The sequence below is a fragment of the Garra rufa genome, chromosome 2 (assembly GCF_049309525.1).
Source record: "Garra rufa chromosome 2, GarRuf1.0, whole genome shotgun sequence".
Classification (NCBI taxonomy): domain Eukaryota; kingdom Metazoa; phylum Chordata; class Actinopteri; order Cypriniformes; family Cyprinidae; genus Garra; species Garra rufa.
The window spans coordinates 35534605-35554234 of NC_133362.1; the positions used below are offsets into that span (position 1 = coordinate 35534605).

General features: G+C 37.2%; 3 protein-coding genes across 6 annotated transcripts in view; 2 read left to right on the plus strand and 1 right to left on the minus strand.

Annotated features, from left to right (window-relative positions):
* ikzf1 (IKAROS family zinc finger 1 (Ikaros)) overlaps positions 1-1679 on the plus strand; it is a 33875-nt gene extending 32196 nt beyond the window's left edge. For all 4 annotated transcript variants that reach the window (XM_073834175.1, XM_073834173.1, XM_073834172.1 and 1 more), the window contains one exon: positions 286-1679. In XM_073834175.1, the coding sequence (XP_073690276.1) occupies positions 286-1007 (722 nt within the window). In that variant the 3' untranslated portion in view covers positions 1008-1679. The remainder of the gene's footprint in view (positions 1-285) is intronic.
* Positions 1680-6146: 4467 nt separating this feature from the next.
* Positions 6147-10236, minus strand: fignl1 (fidgetin-like 1). Its single transcript, XM_073835158.1, has 2 exons — positions 10121-10236; positions 6147-8208 (listed from the first exon to the last, which is right to left on the minus strand). The coding sequence occupies exon 2, from the start codon at positions 8189-8191 to the stop codon at positions 6197-6199; it is 1995 nt and encodes a 664-aa protein (XP_073691259.1). The 5' UTR covers positions 8192-8208; positions 10121-10236; the 3' UTR covers positions 6147-6196.
* A 2781-nt stretch (positions 10237-13017) lies between these two features.
* ttl (tubulin tyrosine ligase) overlaps positions 13018-19630 on the plus strand; it is a 16660-nt gene continuing 10047 nt past the window's right edge. Inside the window, exons 1-5 of the mRNA XM_073835159.1 lie at positions 13018-13662; positions 15212-15290; positions 15371-15603; positions 15693-15828; positions 15957-16226. Coding sequence (XP_073691260.1) covers positions 13494-13662; positions 15212-15290; positions 15371-15603; positions 15693-15828; positions 15957-16226 — 887 coding nt within the window. The 5' untranslated portion in view covers positions 13018-13493. The remainder of the gene's footprint in view (positions 13663-15211; positions 15291-15370; positions 15604-15692; positions 15829-15956; positions 16227-19630) is intronic.

Sequence of the window (19630 nt, forward strand, 5' to 3'; positions counted from 1 at the left end):
TCCATTTAGTGGCTCTGTAAAAAACGTTATTCGTTTTCTGTGCCTTACCGAATACAGATTCACTGTAGACATCTGCCAACCCTATAGGGTTCTCCAAAGGGTTGCACCTAAGTGTCTTTTCATTTCCACCGTAATAGTTAATAATATTATAAACACAAGAAAGTTGTCAGAATTTGTGCCTACCAGTAATGGTCCAGTAAATTTTAACCAATGCATCAATTCTCATTTTACATTTCACACATTGCAGATGAGTTAAATCTTACCTCTTTTGGCTTTCTTCCACAGGAGAGAATCGTTTGTCGGAGCTGTCATTTGACGGAGGCTCAGGTGAGCTCATGCAGCCTCATGTGATTGACCAGGCCATCAACAGCGCAATCAGCTATTTGGGAGCGGAGTCCTTACGGCCTCTGGTTCAGACCTCTCCTGGCTCCTCTGACATGGTGGTCAGCCCTATTTATAACCTCCACAAGACACAATCGGCCGAAGGCAATGGCGTGTCTGCTAAAGACAGCGCCGCAGAGCATCTACTTCTACTGTCCAAGTCCAAATCGGCCTCTGTGGAGAAGGACGGCTCGCCCAGTCCCAGCGGCCAGGACTCCACTGACACAGAGAGCAACAACGAGGAGCGGGCGGCCGGGGGAGGCGGGGCGGCGTCCGCAGGTGGTCTCATCTACCTGACCAATCACATGGCTCCAGGCATGCGTAACGGAGGTCTGCCAGTGGTGAAGGAAGAGACGCAGCGGCATTTCGAGGCCTTGCGGGCGGCAGGGATGGAGTTGAGTATGGCGTCGTCGGAGGGGTTTAAGGTGCTGAGCGCAGAGGGAGAAGAATTGAGGGCATACCGTTGCGTCCATTGCAGAGTTTTGTTCCTGGACCACGTCATGTACACCATCCACATGGGATGCCATGGCTTCCGAGACCCCTTCGAGTGCAACCTGTGTGGTTACCGCAGTCAGGACCGCTACGAGTTCTCGTCGCACATCACACGTGGAGAGCACCGCTTCTGAGTGAACACACAGAGACGTTTGACTACATCTATATTAAACGACAACATATTCAACATTTCAGAATTTTTTTTAGACACTGTCTGAACACTTTTTAAGTTTTGTGTAACATTTATTTTTCTTGTACATACAGTTGCCTATATATTTCACTGTCTTGTCTATTTTTCTACAATGGTGTGACCTGTATGTAGACTTTTAAAGAAGAACTGTAACTGAAAATAGAAATTAAATGTAAATCATCATCCCATGTAAAAGCTGCCCTGATGTTGAAGATGAACAAAAATGCTATAAATGTTATAAAATATTATTTGCAATATAAGTGATGTAACTCTTATCTCTCACTTTTCTGTTCCAACTGTTCATTCTTCGTGTTAAATGCATTCTATTTTTTATATTAAGCAGCCTGAAGTTCATATCATTTAATAATTTATTACAGTTATGTCACGATTTGTCCATTTCATGTAACATGACTCTCTTTGGAAAGTTCCCCTGTATATTGTACCAAATATATGGCAGTACATATTATGCCTGTTTTTTTATGTTTTTATTTCACTGCTTTTTTTCTGCTCGTTTTATATTGTATTTAAAAATACAGTTTGAAAGCATTTTACTCGTACATATTTACATCAACATCCTAGAAAATATGTGCTTGCAAAAAAATAATAAAAGATTTTACATTTATTCAACCTCTGATAATGTGTCAAGTTTTGTGAAGGTAATTTTGTAGATTGAGTATCTAACAAAATTATGGAATGAAGTTCACATTCATACATCATAAGCATATGCTAAAATAATTAGTACAGAACTCTTTTAACATAATACAGAATGGGAAGTACAGGCATCAAACTTGCAGATAATCACTTTTTATAAACAACTGAGCTAACGCTGCACTGTGAGGCAGCAAAAGAATCATCATTTCTAAGGTGTTGACAACAATTAACTTCTAAAGTATCTGCAGTCAGCCAACAATGGCCATTTGTATGAGTGCACAATGGCTAAAGGGAGATGGAGTAAATTGAAGAAGAGCAGATCTGTCAAGAGAGCGTGAGTGAGTCCGACCCAAGAGCTCACCAACTCTTCGCAACGACATGCGTGTCCAGATGGCTGTTGTGTGATTGGGTAGAAACGGGAAGCAGCTGTGGCCAACGCTTCAGTGGGACCTAACCGTGGAGAGAGTGCATTTGCATGAGAGGGATAATCTGGCCAGCACCCCCTCACACCTCCCCATCCCCATCAGCCTCAATCCCGAATCTCACTTCTCTTTTCCACTTTGACTTATGATAACAGAGCGCAAATACACTCCACCCATTCAGAGAAACTTTAATGATGTCAAAACCAAGTAATAAGAGACAAAAATAAACTGGTCAATAGCACCTATGGCTATTTTCTTGTCAAAGTGAAAGAAAGTAAGAAAGAAAGAAGAAATGAAAGAATGCACCAAAGGCAATTTTTATGACAAAGCGGAAAGAAAGAAAGAAACAAACAAACAAACAAAGACAGACAATGTAAATGAGTTAATGAATGAACCAAAGTCTATTTTCATGGCAAAGCGAAAGAATGACAGAATGACTGAGTGAATGAATGAAAAAAGCATCAAAGTCTATTTTCATGGCAAAGCAAAAGAAAGAATGACTGAGTGAATGAATAAAAAGCACCAAAGTCTATTTTCATGGCAAAGCGAAAGAATGACTGAATGACTGAGTGAATGAATGAAAAAAGCATCAAAGTCTATTTTCATGGCAAAGCAAAAGAAAGAATGACTGAGTGAATGAATAAAAAGCACCAAAGTCTATTTTCATAGCAAAGTGAAAGAATGACTGAGTAAATGAATGAATAAATGAAAAAAGCACCAAAGTGTTTTTTTCATGGCAAAGCAAACAAAAAAGAAAGGATGAATAACAGAATGAATGAATGAATGAATGAAAGAATGCACCAAAGGCAATTTTTATGACAAAGCGGAAAGAAAGAAAGAAAGAAAGACAATGTAAATGAGTTAATGAATGAACCAAAATCTATTTTCATGGCAAAGCGAAAGAATGACTGAATGACTGAGTGAATTAATGAAAAAAGCATCAAAGTCTATTTTCATGGCAAAGTGAAAGAATGACTGAATGACTGAGTGAGTGAATGAATGAATAAAAGAAAAAAAGCACCAAAGTCTATTTTCATGCCAAAGCAAACAAAAAAGAAAGAATTAATAACAGAATGAATTAATGAAAGAAAGACAATGTTAATAAAGTAATGAATGAACCAAAGTCTATTTTCATGGCAAAGCAAAAGAAAGAATGACTGAGTGAATGAATAAAAAAAGCACCAAAGTCTATTTTCATAGCAAAGTGAAAGAATGACTGAGTAAATGAATGAATAAATGAAAAAAGCACCAAAGTCTTTTTTCATGGCAAAGCAAACAAAAAAGAAAGGATGAATAACTGAATGAATGAATGAATGAATGAATGAATGAAAGAATGCACCAAAGGCTATTTTTATGGCAAAGCGGAAGAAAGAAAGAAAGAAAGAAAGAAAGAAAGAAAGAAAGAAAAAAGAAAGAAAGAATAACCGAATGAATGAATGAATGAATTAAAGCAAAAAAGTCTATTTCATGGCAAAGCAAAATAAGGAAATAAATAAAGAATAAAAGAAAGACAATGTTAATGAGTTAATGAATGAACCAAAGTCTATTTTCATGGCAAAGCGAAAGAAAGAATGACTGAGTGAATGAATAAAAAAAGCACCAAAGTCTATTTTCATAGCAAAGTGAAAGAATGACTGAGTGAATGAATAAATAAATGAAAAAAGCACCAAAATCCATTTTCATGGCAAAGCGAAAGAAATAATGACTGAGTGAATGAATAAAAAAAGCACCAAAGTCTATTTTCACAGCAAAGTGAAAGAATGACTGAGTGAATGAATAAATAAATGAAAAAAGCACCAAAATCCATTTTCATGGCAAAGCAAAAGAAAGAATGACTGAGTGAATGAATAAAAAAGCACCAAAGTCTATTTTCATAGCAAAGTGAAAGAATGAATGAATGTATTTTCATGGCAAAGCAAACAAAAAAGAAAGAATGAATAACTGAATGAATGAAAGAATGCACCAAATTTTTATGGCAAAGCAGAAGAAAGAATATATATATATATATATATATATATATATATTTTTTTTTTTTTTTTGGTACATTTAGACACATTTCACTTCTATAAAATAACTAATTGTCTAAAAAAATAGCAATGTAGCTTTAGACAAACTAGAAAAAAAAGATGCCAGGGTTAGTGTTAGTTGTAGATATACTGTAGTGTCGAGAAATGCTGTGAAGGAATTCTGCGTGCCTGTCCTCCGATAGTCCAGCTGCAGGCTACCCCTGCTGTTCTGACAGCCTTCCACTGCTCCTCAGGGAAGGACTTACTACTTGCACTGCTGGCTAATTTTACAAAGTTTCAACACTCCGGCCAAGCGCACAACCCTAAAATATTCATTAAGCCGCTTGACAAAAAGATGAAAAATAAATGACACCCTTTTTTCATGGGCTTCCAGTTTTTCTAAGATTGTTTCATGAAAATTACATGACTGATTCATTTCATGTGAGCACAATCTATAATCGGATGCAGATGAAGACAACCCAAGAGTCAGAGTTTAGAATTGAATTAGACTGTTAAATCCCACTCGCCTTCTGAGGTGCATTAACAGTTCAGCCTGACTTCCTGTAAGAATGGTTTTGCAGTTGCAAGAAGCAACCAAATCAATCAGCCATCTCACTTTCAATTTATCCCAGACTGCAGTCATCAGCTTTCACATAACCTTGCGTTTCACTCCAACACAAATCAGTCGTACTTTGACAATGAAGATGTTATGCTAATGCATAAGCATAAAAACAACAAACAGAAAGAAATTTCAGGAAAGCTAGTCTCACCTGACTGAAAATCTAAATTTAATTTAGAAACGGCATCAAGCTTTACAAAAAAAATGATTTATATTTTGTAACCTGACCAAAACCATTCATGTTCAAATTCAGTCATTCATTACTTTGTGATTTGGCCTGGGTGAGTTTCCTCACCACTGGACCAGCAACTTTTATTCCTCATGCCATCTGCGGCCACTCATTTAGAGCTCCACAATGCTCCTTTCCATCCATCAACAGAAAACACATCAAGCCACAGTTGTTATCTGCTTCTATAATGCATAATTTTTGTGAGGTTTATGGCTGGTGTCATCATCAAAGGCTCTCTCTCTAAGACCTGGAACTCCTCTGTTTATGAAAATAGCAACTCTGATGGTTTCCCTCCAACTTCGAAAGAAGTAAAACAACACAAAAATAGACTCTCCTGTTCTGAAAAGGAAAAAAAAAAAAGACTGAATACTGATCGGATGGACAGTTCTCCACAGGCACAATGTGCAACTGAAAAAACTAAACCAAACATACTGTCCTCCAGGAGGAGGATGAAGAGTCCATCTTTAAAACCCCTTCCAAGGCATAAAGCCATTCCTCTGGTTTACCAGATGTGGTCCGAGACCACATTGGCTTAGCAACAGGAAGAGCACTGCAAGAGTTGATCTGTGGGTAACTCTTATCATGAGACCAGAATGCCTGCAGTGTTGCCCAACTTCCCCTCCAAATCCATTCACCAAGGCACAACACAATGGGAGAGTTGGCCCTAAGGTGTCTAACACTCTGTCTATACAGGAGTGAGAGCAGGTAAACATAGAGAGCCGTTGAATTCATTCTGCACACACTTAAGGTAGGGCGGGCTCAACATTGTACTAGCTGACAGTTCCCTTTTGGATAAGTGCATTCAGAAGGAAACAACAGACTCAAGACCCCATGTTCCTTTTTAGCGCAAACTTGGCACATTTCCTCTGTATTACAAGGAAAAGAGTTGCAGCTCCAAAGTGATGCAACTGTTTTCAGGAAGACACCACTGCGGTATGCAAATTTTGAGGCAAGGCATAGAGTAAAAAGCTCGGTTTTACAAAATCTTGAGTGCTGTTTTGAGTCAGTCCACTCTGACTGCATAAATACCTTTGCAGAAATGTCACTGTTTTTTTGCAATGGTTTCACAGCTCTCTGAAAAGAATGTTCTTAAAAAAAGACCACCCGAAAAAACGCAAAACAAATCAAACTTTTATTTCAAGAAATGAACCCAACATCAACTCATACTAACATAAAACTTAATTAGTGCAATCAAAACACATGCAATCAGCGACCGCAGCCAAACGTCTTGTTCCATTCTTCATACAGCTCCAGATCTTTAGAAGAGACACTAGGTCGCACTGTTTTTAGAGCCTCCTGAAAGTCACAGTAGAGTATCGGCCGAACCTGCTCTGCCGAGATGGTAGCAATGTCACTAAGCCGAATGCTTCGGATGGGGCCTAGGGCTGCTTCGCGACACAGCTGTGTCATATCTGCCCCTGAAAACCCCTCTGTGCCCTGCACCACTTTCTCCATCTCATCTGCTCCCAGTTGGCTTTTCTCACGGGACATAAGGTTAGCTACTATCTGCCGGCGAGCCTCAGCCTCCGGGAGAGGGATGTAGAGACGCTTGGCTAAGCGACGACGGGCTGCTTCGTCAATCTCTTGTGGCCGGTTGGTGGCACCAACCACCAGGATGCGATCTTCTGCTGAGGTGGCGGCTCCATCGAGTTGGACAAGAAATTCAGTTTTAATTCGACGGGACGAATCGTGCTCTCCGTCTGTGCGCTGAGAAAGAAGGGAATCGATCTCGTCGATGAAGATGACGGCAGGTTGGTGGCACCGAGCAATGGCAAAGAGCGCTCGTACCATCTTCTCGCCCTCTCCAACCCACTTCGAAGTGAGTGACGAAGCGCTGATGCTGAAAAAAGTAGCTCCGGATTGGCACGCTATGCACTTCCCTATAAGGGTTTTACCGGTGCCTGGAGGACCAAATAGAAGAATGCCTTTAGGTGGACCTCTGAGTCCAGTAAATATATCAGGCCTCAACATGGGCCACACTACGATCTCTTTGATTGTGGCTTTGGCAAACTCTAGTCCGGCAATATCATCCCAAGCTACCGGGGGACCATGGTCCATGATCTCGCTCATGATAAGTTCAATGATTTTGGGCTCAAAGTTCTTTAGTCGCTCATCAACAGGTTGCATATCTTGTGGTATGTTTTCTTTTGAGTTGCCCTCTTCCTCTTGTCTTGGCATGGGAGAGACGAATTTGGATGACGCTCCACGAGGCCGATTCGCCCCAAGGCATTTCTTGGTGATTGCAGCAACGTTGGCTGCAGAGCCTCGCTGACCCTGCTGGGAATGCTTTTTTTGCTGGTCAACGATGAACTGCTCTCTTGCTGATCTAAAATTAGTGCTGACACCTTCCTCTCCTCTCCGTCCCCTCCCTCGCGGTTCCTGCTCGCCTTGTGATGGGAATGAGCTTCTGTTGCTTTCAGTTCCTGAGCCGTAGAAGTTCTTCCTCTTGGAGGGGTTTGTGGAGGAAAAGAACACAGGCTGATTATGCACACTGGATCCACTTGTGCAACCTACACTAGAGTAAGACACACTAGCATTGCCTGTGGAACTGAAATTGTTATGCCCAAACATAGGCGTGGATCCTGTTGGAGCTTTCGGAGCATTTTGTGCCTGTGTACGTGGAGGGGCTGCTTCAAGTCCTCTGGCCCACTCTGCAGCACCACTAAGTGGGTTACTGACCCCCCTTCCTATCTCAGCTCTAGGTGCGGGCCCAAGAGCTGGAGGCTCTCGTTTTAATCCAGGAGGAGGACCTGAGAGAGTGCTGCCTTTCTCCCCTCCCCTGCTGACTTCACCCCCAACAGTAATGTTAACATCTGCTGGATGTACCAGGAGAGCGCCTTCTTTTGACCCGGCCTGCATCATCCTTTGCACGCACGGCAAGTTGAACACATTCTCGAAAGTTAGGGACGACTCCCATTTGTCGCTGTGGTTCTTTTGATTGCGGGCCAGGTGTAGGGCGCTCTCTGCATAGTTGTTTAGCCCTGTGTGTGGGTCGTCTGAGTCCAGGACTGCGGCGTACCGCTCGGAGTAGGTCCTGAGCAGGCTGGCAGCTCCGGCCGGAGAGAGCTCAGCGCTCGCCCATGCATACTGAATGGACAGGACGTGTGCCCGATAAGCATCGGCCGTCTGTTCAGGTGTACAGGAGCCAGACGAAATGTCAAAGGACCTCCTCTGCCACTCGTCCAGGTGTGCTCTGCTCATGCCTGGCCTGCTCCAGCCTGCACAAGAAGTGGGCACAGGATCAATTAATAATAAATAAAAGTAGAGAAGTACCACACAAGAATAGCAAGGAAGTTCTTGCAGGGTAAATGCAATATAGTAAATATTCATGATATTTTCATAATGATATAAATGGCAATTTAAAAATTAAGCAACATTGTGGATATCATCATAACTTCAATGCACTTAGGCAGCAGATTTTCCTAAAGAGTGACTTGTTATAATAGGCAGAAATGTTATAATAGTGTCTCTAATTCAAACTGCAGTTACAAAAAGTGTTACAGTGTTTAATTTCTGTGAAATCTGTTCAAACTGTTTCAGTGTGAATCAGCTCAAAACTGATTTATTTGCATTATGACAAAAAAGAAAACTATCACAACTTATGTATTAAAAAATATTTACCATGTTCATGATTTTATATATATAAAACATTCATGTATGAATATAAATGTAAGTATCACTTTTTACTTGGCTACAATGGCTGTCGCAATTGGTAGATAGTAGTCTGAAATAGTATGAAAGGTTTTGATCCACTTCAAATGTTGTCTGGTGTATATCACATGTTGTCAAAAGGCAGAAAAGTACTGAAATACAATTTATTTTCTACATTGCCCAGGCCTACTGGGTATATGTAGAGTATATGTATATAAATTACATCTAACAACAGTAACCAGTAAGTTACACCGTATATATATGTATGCACTGTATGTACGTATGTACTTTTGAGAGAGAGAGAGAGAGAGAGAGAGAGAGAGAGAGAGAGAGAGAGAGAGAGAGAGAGAGAGAGAGAGAGAGAGAGAGAGAGAGAGAGAGAGAGAGAGGGTATGAAGTGCAATGCCAGTCAAAATTTCAATATAAAGTCAAACCAAAAATTATTCAAACTGACACCAGATATAATGTTTGATTATTTTTTATTAGTGGGAGCAGGACACTATATTTAATTTATGTAAGTGGGGATAGGAAAATAAACTATGACATATTACACCCAAATAATCTTTATACAGTGAACTACCAGTAAAATTGATAAAAATTTGGGAGCAAAATTTTATTTGACACTTTGACCTGACCATGTTTTGTTATAAACCTTTCTATCAAAGTTATCCGACATTATCCACATGAATTTGTTCTGACACAGTTTATTTTTTGTTAATTTTCTCAACTACAATGAAAAAACTGTGATAATGTGAGAAATTTTAAAGGTGTCTGAAAAAAGTTTGGTTTGACTGTAATTTATTTGTGACTATCAAGATAAATTTGTTCTGACAGTTTAACTCTGAGTTCTTGTCACATTTTATTACCATTTTCTAAACTATAGCGAATAAACCATGAAAATGTGTGAAATGTTGAAGGTGTCTGAATTTTGGTTTGACTGTACTTGTCTTATTTTGTTTCTCATGATATTTGTCTATAAAACTAATGTTTTCGCGAAATTGTTATTTGTTTTTAATGGATGGGTAGGACTTGATAATAAAGAAAAAACAGCCAAAAGTAGAGAATACATGTGAACAACTTACACAGTGTTTAAAAAGCATCCCACTGGATGCACCTCATTAAGTTGGTTAAGAGAAACAAATATAAGATTTGATTTGTTGATCTGTACACAATTCCTGTTAATAATAAAGAATGGGCATGTTTGTACAAAAACTTACGTACTGTAATTTCAAGCATAACCTTACAAATGTTGTGACACATGAACCATATTAATGCACTAAATAACGATTTTACGACAATGTCACAAGGGGAAATAACACTGTGTCAGTATAAAATATGTGTAGGACACTCAGAAAAACAGGACAATGTTCTTTATCTAAACTCATAACGTGAACTGACAGCAGAAACACAAATCACAAATACAGCTTCAAACACACTTCCGTGTGCGTTTTGTTTTGGCCGAGGAAAGTAGAAACCTACCTCTGGGTTAAACGTATTTCTTGTGTAAATGCTGTAAAGTTCAGAAATAGCTTAAAGTTTATAGAGCGAAGTGGAACAAAACAACAATAACTTTAACCAAAGCCCGCGCCTCCTGCATGATCTACGCCGATCTACGCAGCTTCCGGCCGCTCCATACTAGGATCACCGGCGCCATCGCCTGGAGACACACACTCACTGCATGTACTGCAGAGTCATATTTTTTGGTTTAGTACAAAAATAAAAGATGATAGATGAAATAAATTAACTAGTTTATTAAATAATTATTTAATAAACTATTAAATTATTCATTTAATTATATTGCTATTTCTAATGCCATTTGTAAATGAATAAATGGCAATTTCAGTTTTTAGTATTTCTAAAAGTTCAGATGTTTTGCCTAGATTCTTCATTTTATTCTAGAGACCTTGAAAGAACTAAAAAGGAGACTTTATCAGACTTTATGATAACATTGTTCATAAAGATACATTTCCGCCACATAAGAAAAAAACAGTTAAAAAAAGTGCTAAATCGTAATTTTCACATCATTATTAATCATAATAGACTTAATAGAAAAAAGAGAAAAGTCATATTTACCACGTAAATTATGAAAAATATAAACGTAAGAAATAAATTATGACATAAAAGGCATATTTATTAGAGGAAAAGTAGAAAATATTACATACAAAAGTCAAAATTAAGGAAAAAGTCATATCTATGACATTGCAAAAAAGTTGAAATTATGACATATTAAGACATAATTATGGCATAAAATGTATAATTTCAAATTGTTCATAAAGATAGCTAAGGTTCTTCATGTTCTCTATTCACATTTCCACCACATTAGAAAAAAAACTGTTGCTAAATCATAATTTTAACATCATAATCATATTAATCATAATGGACTTAAGAGATAAAAAGAAATGTCATATTTACTATGTTAATTATGAAAAATATAAAAGTATCAAATAAATTCTGACATAAAAGCCATTTTTATTAGATGAAGTGTAGAAAACATTACATAAAAAGTAAAAATCAAGGAAAAAGTGATATATATGACATGGCAAAAAGTTTAAATGATTAAATAGCAAGTCATAATTATGTTATAAAAGTTATCATTTCGAATTGTTTATAAAGATAGCTAGGGTTCTCCATGTTCTCTATTTACATTTCCACCACATTGGGGGGGGGGGGGGGGGGGGCAGTTTGTTGCTAAATCACCATTTTAACATAACAATTATTCATGTTAATCATAATGGACATAAGAGATAAAATGTCATGTTTACCACGTAAATTATATTAAAAAAAAAAAATTAAAGTATGAAATAAATTATGACATAAAAGCCATGTTTATGAGACAAAAAGTATAAAATATTACATAAAAAGACAAAATCACAAAAAAAGTCATTTATGACATGGCAAAAAGTCGAAATTATTACATAGTAAGTCATAATTATGATATAAAATGTATCATTTCGAATTGTTTATAAGGATAGCTAGGGTTCTCCATGTTCTCTATTTACATTTTCACCACATAAAAAAAGACATGTAATTTTTTAACATCATAATTAATCATATTAACTATAATGGACTTAAGAGAAAAAAGGAAAATAAAAGCCATATTTAGGAGATGGAAAGTATAAAATATTACATAAAAAGTCTAAATCAAGGAAAAAGTAATCTATGACATGACAAAAAGTCGAAATTATTACACAGTAAGTAATAATTTTGACATAAAATGTATAATTTCAATTTGTTCATAAAAATAGCTAGGGTTCTCCATGTTCTCTATTTACATTTTCACCACATTAGAAAAAGCAGTTTGTTGCTAAATCATAATTTTGACATTATTAATCATATTAATAGACTTAAAAGATAAAAAGAGATGTCATATTTACCACATAAATTATGAAAAATATAAAGGTATGAAATAAATTATGGCATAAAAGCCATATTTATGAAATGGAAAGTAGAAAATATTACATAAAAATACAAAATTAAGGAAAAAGTAAAGTATGACATGGACGTCGAAATTATGACATAGTAAGTCATAATTATGACATAAAATGTATAATTTCAAATTGTTCATAAAGATAGCTAGGGTTCTCCATGTTCTCTATTTACATTTCCACCATATAAAAAAAGACGTATAATTTTTTAACATCATAATTAATCATATTAACTATAATGGACTTTTCACCACATAAGAAAAACACAGTTATTTTGACATCATTAATCATATTAATAGACTTAAGAGATAAAAACAGACGTCATATTTACCTAAATTACCTATTTACCTAAATTACATGAATTATGAATGCATAAAAGCCATATTTATGAGACGAAAAATAGTATATTACATAAAAAGTCAAAATGAAGGAAAAAGTTATTTTTGTCGAAATCATTGCAGAGTAAGTCATAATTATGACATAAAATGTAACATTTTGATTCGTTCATGAGGATGCCTAAAATTCTTTATGAAAAATATAAAAGTATAAAATAAATTATGACATAAAAGCCATATTTAAAAGACAAAAAGTAGACAGTATTACATAAAAATACAAAATTAAGGAAAAACTCATCTATGACATGGGAAAAGTCTAAATTATTACAGTCATAAATGTGACACAAATGTCAAATTATTTTTAACATAAAAAGTCTTATCTCATAATTTCGATATTTTATGTCATAATTATTATTTAACAAAACATTTTAGCTAACACAGACTGGCATACTGGCTTTATCATTCGCAACATCTGTCGAGCTGTTGAACATCGTACTGTACGTCCCCTCAGTCGCCCATACGTAGCATAAAACTACAGTACCCAAAAGTCTGTGCGGCGTGCGTGCGTTGACTCCCAGCGGTACGTCACATCATGAGTGTGTTGGGATAAAGAGGCTTCAACTGGGGATTTAAACTGATGTCTACTGTCTAGACGACTACACAGGAAGCGAGGAATTAAATACATAGTTACATAGTCGACCTCTGTTCTTGGACTCTGTAGTGCGCTAGCCTATCACTGGACTGTGTTTTTAATATCCGTTGTACACAGACAAGCATGAGAACAGAGGAAGCTAGCGTGGACTGTTAGCTCCGAGAATTCAGAAGGCAAATCCTTTCAAGAGTCACACCCTAGTATTCACTGTCCTCGGACCGGCCACGCTACTGCGGGTACAGATGCACAGCCCTGCTTTTCGGTCTGGATTGCAGCGGGAATATTTCCTGTAAAGATCTCTGTGCAAAAACAACTAAGAAGCAGCAAGAAAGTCATGTATGTCCGGTTTCAGGCTACTTTGTTGGGAGACAGATAACGTTAGTCGGCTAGCTAGTGTGTAATCATCACTCCTCTAGGCTTTTGGCAGAAGACTGAGGAATATGAGTTCACCGATGTACACGTTTGTTTTGAGAGATGACAACAGTACTGTATATGCTGAGGTGGCTAAGATCCTCGCATCTACTGGAAAATGGAAACGACTAAAGAAGGACAACCCAAGGTTTAATTTAATGCTGGGAGAGAGAAACCGGCTGCCTTTTGGACGGCTAGGTAAATGATTTCAATAGCTGCATATTAATCATACATTGCTATCTCGTAACAATGATATGTTTTATGAATTTTGTAGTGTGCATTGAAAGTTATGAGTTCCAGCAAGTTGTTATAATACATCTAACCTGTGCACATTTTCAGTACATGATGTTTTTTGGAGACTACGGACAGTACAAGCTGTTAAACTTATGATAATAAATGATGAATGCTGAATTTTAATAATTGAGCACTGGAAACATGACACAGCAATGCTGATTACAAAAAAAAAAAAATTAGCACTATACATTCCTGCGGAGATGTATCTCTATAACTGTGTAGTAACATGTAATTACGTAAAGTTTTAATATATGAGAATTTTCTTAATATTTATATATAAGCTTAGAGAATGTGTAACAAAAATATATACATACAAACACATGAATAATGTACATACATATATGTACACTGCTAGTCAAAAGTTTTTTTTCTTATTTGATCCAAAATACAGCAAAATGCTTTTACTAATTAAAGTATCTGATTATGTTTTAAAATGTAATTTATTCCTGTGATCAAAACTAAATTTTCAGCATCATTACTCCAGTCTTCAGTGTCACATGATCCTTCAGAAATCATTCTAATATGCTGATTTGCTGTTCATGAAACATTTTATTATTATTAGCAATATTTAAAACTGTTGAGTACATTTTGTTCAGGATTCTTTGATGAATAGAAAGATCCAAAGATCAACATTTATCTGAAATAAAACGCTTTTGTAAGACTATATACACTATACCATTCAAAAGTCAAGAGTCAGTATTTTATTTTTTATTTTATTTTTTTGTGGAAAGAAATGATAGAAATTAATACTTTTATTTAGCAAGGATGCTTTAAATTAATCAAAAATGATGATAAAGACATTTATAATGTTACAAAAGATTTCCGTGTCAGATAAATGCTGTTCTTCTGAACTTTCTATTCATCAAAGAAACCTGAAAACAATTCTACTTGGCTGTTTTCAACATAATAATAATAATAATAACTGTTTTTGAGCAGCAAATCAGAATATTAGAATAATTTCTGAAAGATCATGTGACTGGAGTAAAAATTCAGCTTTGAAATAACAGGAATAAATTACATTTTAAAACATATTCAAATAGAACATAAAAAAAAAACATTAAAAATCTTACTGTTCAAAAACTTTTGACTGGTAGTTTACACTACTGGGAAATACTGAAGTGAATACTCTTATGCTCACCAAACATTTTATATTTTAATATATTTTTAAATGTATTTTATTTCTGTGATGCAAAACTGAATTTTCAGCATCATTACTAGTCTTCAGTGTCTCATGATCTGTCAGAAAGAGTCATTTTAATATTTTACAATATTAATGTTTTACTATATTGTTGAATAAATACATCCAGCCTTGGTAAGCATAAGAGACTTTCAAAAATAACACATTTTACTGATTGCAAAATTGATGATTTAAGTCTTTTAGCTGCAGGGCGCTGCCATCACTGCTCAATATTTCGATATTTCAATGTCAAATACCCTGCTGTGTCCTCTACAGGTCATGAACCAGGGCTGATGCAGCTGGTGAATTATTACAGAGGAGCTGATAAACTGTGCCGCAAAGCATCACTGGTCAAGTAAGTGGTTTATTTAAACATGTTTAAATTTTTAAATATTTATAAATTTAAATATTTAAATAAGCATGTTTGATGTTTAGGATTATCAAGACCAGTCCAGAGTTGAAGGACTCCTGTAACTGGTTCCCTGAGTCTTACATCATATACCCAACCAACCTCAACACCCCAGTAGCTCCAGCCACCAATGGCATCAGCCACATGAAGAGCAATCCAAAGACAGATGAGCGGGAGGTCTTCTTAGCTTCATTTAACTCCAGAAAGGAAAGCGGAGAGGGAACAGTGTGGATCGCCAAATCATCAGCTGGTGCAAAAGGTACGAATCTCCATCGGTCTAAAATGGCAAGTTCAAAGAAGATTTTGCACACGAGTTAATAGTGTGGAATTATTTCTCACTTTGTTCAGGTGCAGGTATATTGATATCTTATGATGCAAATGAGTTGCTTGAGTTCATCGATAATCAAGGCCAAGTGCATGTCATTCAGAAGTATCTGGAAAAACCACTGCTGTTGGAGCCGGGACATCGCAAATTTGATATAAGGTAAGATGAGGCGTATAATGTTGTTTGATTTGATTACAGAAAAGCACAGAATTGCAATGTTCCATCCTAATGAAGTCAAAGTACTCATAAAGCCAATGGATATTTTTCTCTGGCTGTCTTATCTGTAGGAGTTGGGTGCTTGTAGACCATCAGTATAATATCTACTTGTACCGTGAGGGTGTTTTGAGGACGTCTTCTGAGCCCTACAACAGCTTGGATCTGCAGGATATGACCAGTCACCTGACCAATCACTGCATTCAGAAAGAGCATTCGCAGAACTACGGCCGCTATGAGGAGGGCAACGAGATGTTCTTTGACGAGTTCAGACAGTACCTGTTGACCACACACAATGTTGCCATGGAAACATCTATTTTACCTCAGATCAAGCATATCATCAGGTACTCCTTCACAGATTTTTTTTCCAAATCTGATTGCATGTGTGCCTGCAAATGAGTTATACAGTCAGGTCCATAAATATTGGAACATCGACCCAATTCTAACATTTTTGGCTCTATACACCACCACAATGGATTTGAAATAAAACGAACAAGATGTGCTTTAACTGCAGACTGTCAGCTTTATTTTGAGGGTACATCCAAATCAGGTGAATGGTGTAGGAATTACAACAGTTTGCATATGTGCCTCCCACTTGTTAAGGGACCAAAAGTAATGGGTCAATTGGCTTCTCAGCTGTCCCATGGCCAGGTGTGTGTTATTCCCTCATTATCCTAATTACAATGAGCAGATAAAAGGTCCAGAGTTCATTTCAAGTGTGCTAGTTGCATTTGGAATCTGTTGCTGTCAACTCTCAAGATGAGATCCAAAGAGCTGTCACTATCAGTGAAGCAAGCCAGCATTAGGCTGAAAAAACAAAACAAACCCATCAGCGAGAGAGCAAAAACATTAGGCATGGCCAAAACAACTGTTTGGAACATTCTTAAAATGAAGGAACGCACCGGTGAGCTCAGCAACACCACAAGACCCGGAAGACCACGGAAAACAACTGTGGTGGATGACCGAAGAATTCTTTCCCTGGTGAAGAAAACACCCTTCACAACAGTTGGCCAGATCAAGAACACTCTCCAGGAGGCAGGTGTATGTGTGTCAAAGTCAACAATCAAGAGAAGACTTCACCAGAGTGAATACAGAGGGTTCACCACAAGATGTAAACCATTGGTGAGCCTCAAAAACAGGAAGGCCAGATTAGAGTTTGCCAAATGACATATAAAAAAGCCTTCACAGTTCTGGAACAACATCCTATGGACAGATGAGACCAAGATCAACTTGTACCAGAGTGATGGGAAGAGTATGGAGAAGACAGAAGACAAGCTGTGTGTGTTAGTGGTACTATGTCGTCTTACCTTGAATGTTCAGCAGGAGTCCCGCAAGGTTCTATTTTGGGACCAGTACTGTTCTCTCTATATATAAATGATATGCCAAACATTTGTCAAAATGTCCATTTCCAAATGTATGCTGATGATGCAGTTATTTTCACACCTGCTAAAAGCACACAGGAAGCATCATCCATTCTTATATCAGCACTGGAGAATATTCAGCATTGGCTGCTTAAATCCTGTCTATTATTGAACAAAAAGAAAACTGTCACTATGATTTTCTCAAAAAAATTTAGAAAACTGGAGCGGTCCAATGTGTTCCTGGGGGGATTGGAACTTGACATTGTTGAAGAGTTCACGTACCTCGGGGTCACACTGGACCCAACACTTTCATTCAAAAAACATATTAAACTTACGACAAATAAAATTAAATTAAATTTACATAATTTTAAACAAATCAGACCATCAATGACAATTACTTCTGCTAAAATGTTCCTACATTCAATGATATTTTCACATATAGATTACTGCATCACAACCTGGTCACTTACTGGAAATACAATTTTAAAACCTATAGAAATGTTATTCAAAAAATCTATAAAAATACTTGATCAAAAGCCTCTGTCTTTCCATCAGTGTAATATTTTGGGAAAATATAATATGCTCAATTTTGAAAATTTTATTAATTTTAAAAATAGCTGCTTAATTTATAAAGTTTTTCATGGATTGGCCCCACCTTCTCTTTCCACATACATCAAACCTAGGTCTGACAGAGGTTTTTGCACTAGAGCCTCATTTAGAGGGGATATAGAGATCCCGCACAGAAAAACTACCTTTGGACAAACTGTTCTGTCTATCAGAGGAGGTCATTTTTGGAACAGCCTCCCAACAAATATTAGAGAATGTCCTACTAGTGGGGCAGCCGTGGCCTAATGGTTAGAGAGTCGGACCTGTAACCCAAAGGTTGCAGGTTCGAGTCCCAGATCCGGTAGGGATTGTAGGTGGAGATTGTGAATGTACAGCACTCTCTCCACCCTCAATACCACGACTGAGGTGAGTCCCTTGAGCAAGGCACCGTTCCCCCAACTGCTCCCCGGGCAATGGCTGCCCACTGCTCCGGGTGTGTGTTCATGTGTTCACGCTGTGTGTGTGTGTTCACTACTGTGTGTGTGCACTTGGATGGGTTAAATGCAGAGCACAAATTCCTAGTATGGGTCACCATACTTGGCTTCACTTCACCTCCTTTCCTTTCCTTTCCTACTGACTGTACATTTAAAATGCACCTTAAACAGTTTCTTAAAGGTTCCCAGATATGTCCTCATTTTGACTAACTTCATTGATGTAATCTGTCTGAATGTGTGTTAATGTGTTTCTTGCTTGATATTGTATATTGTCTGTTCTTTTATGTTGTATTATCTTTATGTTGTTGTTTTCCTGCCTCGGGACTACAGGTGAAAATTAGCATTTATGCTACAACCTGGCTCATTTACAGTCTGTACAGAAATGTTAGATTGTTCATTAATGTGCATTGTCCCGAACTAACTAAATAAATAAATAAATAAATAAATAAAAAAGGAAAGGAACTGCTCATGAAGCATACCACCTCATCAGTGAAGCATACCACCTCATCAGTGAAGCATGGTGGCGGTAGTGTCATGGCGTGGGCATGTATGGCTGCCAATGGAACTGGTTCTCTTGTATTGATTGATGATGTGACTGCTGACAAAAGCAGCAGGATCGATTCTGAAGTGTTTCGGGCAATATTATCTGCTCATATTCAGCCAAATGCTTCAGAACTCATTGGACGGCGCTTCACAGTGCAGATGGACAATGACCCAAAGCATACTGCAAAAGCAACCAAAGAGTTTTTTAAGGGAAAGAAGTGGAATGTTATGCAATGGCCAAGTCAATCACCTGACCTGAATCCGATTGAGCATGCATTTCTCTTGCTGAAGACAAAACTGAAGGGAAAATGCCCCAAGAACAAGCAGGAACTGAAGACAGTTGCAGTAGAGGCCTGGCAGAGCATCATCAGGGATGAAACCCAGCGTCTGGTGATGTCTATGCATTCCAGACTTCAGGCTGTAATTGACTGCAAAGGATTTGCAACCAAGTATTAAAAAAGTAAAAGTTTGATTTATGATTATTATTCTGTCCCATTACTTTTGGTCCCTTAACAAGTGGGAGGCACACATGCAAACTGTTGTAATTCCTACACCATTCACCTGATTTGGATGTAAATACCCTCAAATTAAAGCTTACAGTCTACAGTTAAAGCACATCTTGTTCGTTTCATTTCAAATCCATTGTGGTGGTGTATAGAGCCAAAAATGTTAGAATTGTGTTGATGTCCCAATATTTATGGACCTGACTGTATAGGTAAAAACTACTTTTGTGTTAGAGATGTATGGTTGGGTCCAAAGGTTTGTGAATGTACTTTTTACGGTTAAAGTATCTATTTCTATATT